Genomic DNA, 1,919 nt, shown 5'->3' with positions numbered 1-1,919 from the left:
ACTGCAGGGGGTGTTAGATTGTTTTGTTTCTATCTAAGTGTTAAGGGCCTACAACCCAACCCATATAACCCACTAGTGTTGGGTATGTAATACTCAGCCCACTATCAATGAATTAGGGTTTTCTTTCTTCCAACATGCTCTATTGACTTCTTATCAAGCTTCTAGCAGCTTTGAGCTGAACCATACTTTCTAGCAAGGCCCAAGAATAAAATCCATAGAGTGGTTTCATACTCTTCAGTTCTTCACTGTGCATTGCAGATAAATTATTCTCTTATCTGTAACTTCAATTTGAATAGATATGTTTTCATTGGCAGACCATGGCATTTGCATTGAACAAGAGAAGCTACCTCTTGAGGATCAAATATCTCAGACATGGTTTTGTGGGAAATACTGTAAAGAGGTAACACTTATTTAACTTAGATGATGTTGAAAGTTGCAAGATGCTTTAGTGACCATAGTCCATTGTGTTTTGTCATACCTGCAGAAATTGTAATTTGCGTGACCATTCCTCGTCATAGTCTTATAGATATAGTGGACTCATATGTTTGAATGCTTAGGACAGCGTGGTTCACAAAATCAAACCTTCCTAGCTTAGATTTGGTTAACCTCTTGGATTGCTAGTTTTTCAATCTCAAAATTGTATGTCAATTTTTATGGGTATTAGGTTAGAAGTAATTAGCACCCCATGCACTAGACAACATTTATGTTACTTCTTTGTGTGCCTAACATACTCTGCGTCCTGGTTCCAATTTTTTTCTCATTCTTCTGTTTCTTCCTATTAATATGTTTTCTACCTTGCTGCTAATAGATATTCATAGGGCTGCGTAGTCATGTCGGGACGGATAATATTCTTGACAGTGACCTTTCATGGTCCATACTGAGATGCAACAATGACGGGCAGAAGCTACATTCTGTTCAGAAGATTGCCTGTTTGGCAGAATGTAATATGAAATTAGCAGTGGCTCTTACTCTATTGGAGGAATGTATCATTCGTATGGTGGATCCTAGAACTGGTGTGGACATGATACCCCATGTTTTATACAACAAGGGGTAAGTTTCCTTAATTGACTATCCTTATGATTTTAATTTGCCCATTGTTTCATTATGTACTCCTTTTCAGTTTATATTTTCTGGTCTGATTGTCGAAGAACAAGAGTAAATGATACCATAATGATTGATTTCTTCATGTTTTACTGGAAAGTTGAACTGACAAAAATGCTGGTATGCTAAATACAAAAGACACAATTTTTGGGATGTTCTGTTAATCAGCTGAATGCTTAGCTAGTTTTAGTATACCTTTTCTTTTCAAATCTACTTCATATAAGGTTCTCTCTCTGATATTATAGAAGAAACTTGAATGTGTATATATATTTTACTGAGTAATTTCAAGGTTTACTTACATGGTTCACTTCTTATCAGATCAAACTTTGCTCGTGTGGATTATCAGGGATTCTATACTGTAATCCTGGAGAAAGGTGATAAAATTTTATGTGTGGCTTCTATCAGGTGAATTGTTTTAATCAGGTCTTCGTTAGAAATTGAACCTACTTTTCTGTCTGAAGTGTTCTTTTAATGAATTTATGCGTGTTATTTCTACCCATTTGCTTGTCATTAACTGCTGTTTTGGTTTTATCAGTTCAATATATTATTTTACAACTACAACATGCATACTAACAGCATATGCCTTGTTAGCTTTCAAAAAATCCCACATAGTATAGAATAACATGATGGGATAACCATAAACAACAACAACAAAATAATAATAAAAATAACTATCTGTTTCTTCCATTTTCAGTGTATATTCGAGAAAATATACTATAGATAAAACTGTAGAATAATGAAGTGAATGTATTGATAGAAAATGTGGTACATATATATAGAGACTCAACCCTAACCCTAATGGGCCGGCAGCCCAACAG

At 34.9% G+C, this 1,919-nt stretch overlaps 1 protein-coding gene across 1 annotated transcript; it reads left to right on the top strand.

Moving 5' to 3' along the window:
• The first annotated feature begins 298 nt into the window (after positions 1-298).
• Positions 299-1,520, top strand: LOC103636488 (increased DNA methylation 1). The gene is made up of 3 exons (XM_020543237.1): positions 299-400; positions 809-1,050; positions 1,420-1,520. Exons 1-3 carry the CDS (start codon positions 299-301, stop codon positions 1,508-1,510), a joined length of 435 nt encoding a protein of 144 aa, XP_020398826.1. The 3' UTR covers positions 1,511-1,520.
• The last annotated feature ends 399 nt before the right edge of the window (positions 1,521-1,919 follow it).

This window comes from Zea mays, chromosome 8, assembly GCF_902167145.1.
Source record: "Zea mays cultivar B73 chromosome 8, Zm-B73-REFERENCE-NAM-5.0, whole genome shotgun sequence".
In the NCBI taxonomy this organism is placed as follows: Eukaryota; Viridiplantae; Streptophyta; class Magnoliopsida; order Poales; family Poaceae; genus Zea; species Zea mays.
Note: the sequence above shows the minus strand (reverse complement) of the source record. Positions and strands in the feature narration are given on the sequence as shown.

What these genes read in the sequence shown, in the direction of transcription:
- LOC103636488 (XM_020543237.1), top strand. Translation starts at nt 299, where the DNA reads ATGTTTTCATTGGCAGACCATGGCATTTGCATTGAACAAGAGAAGCTA. An exon ending in GTGGGAAATACTGTAAAGAG is followed by an intron (nt 401 to 808) that starts GTAACACTTATT and finishes TGCTGCTAATAG; the next exon opens with ATATTCATAGGGCTGCGTAG. An exon ending in CATGTTTTATACAACAAGGG is followed by an intron (nt 1,051 to 1,419) that starts GTAAGTTTCCTT and finishes ACTTCTTATCAG; the next exon opens with ATCAAACTTTGCTCGTGTGG.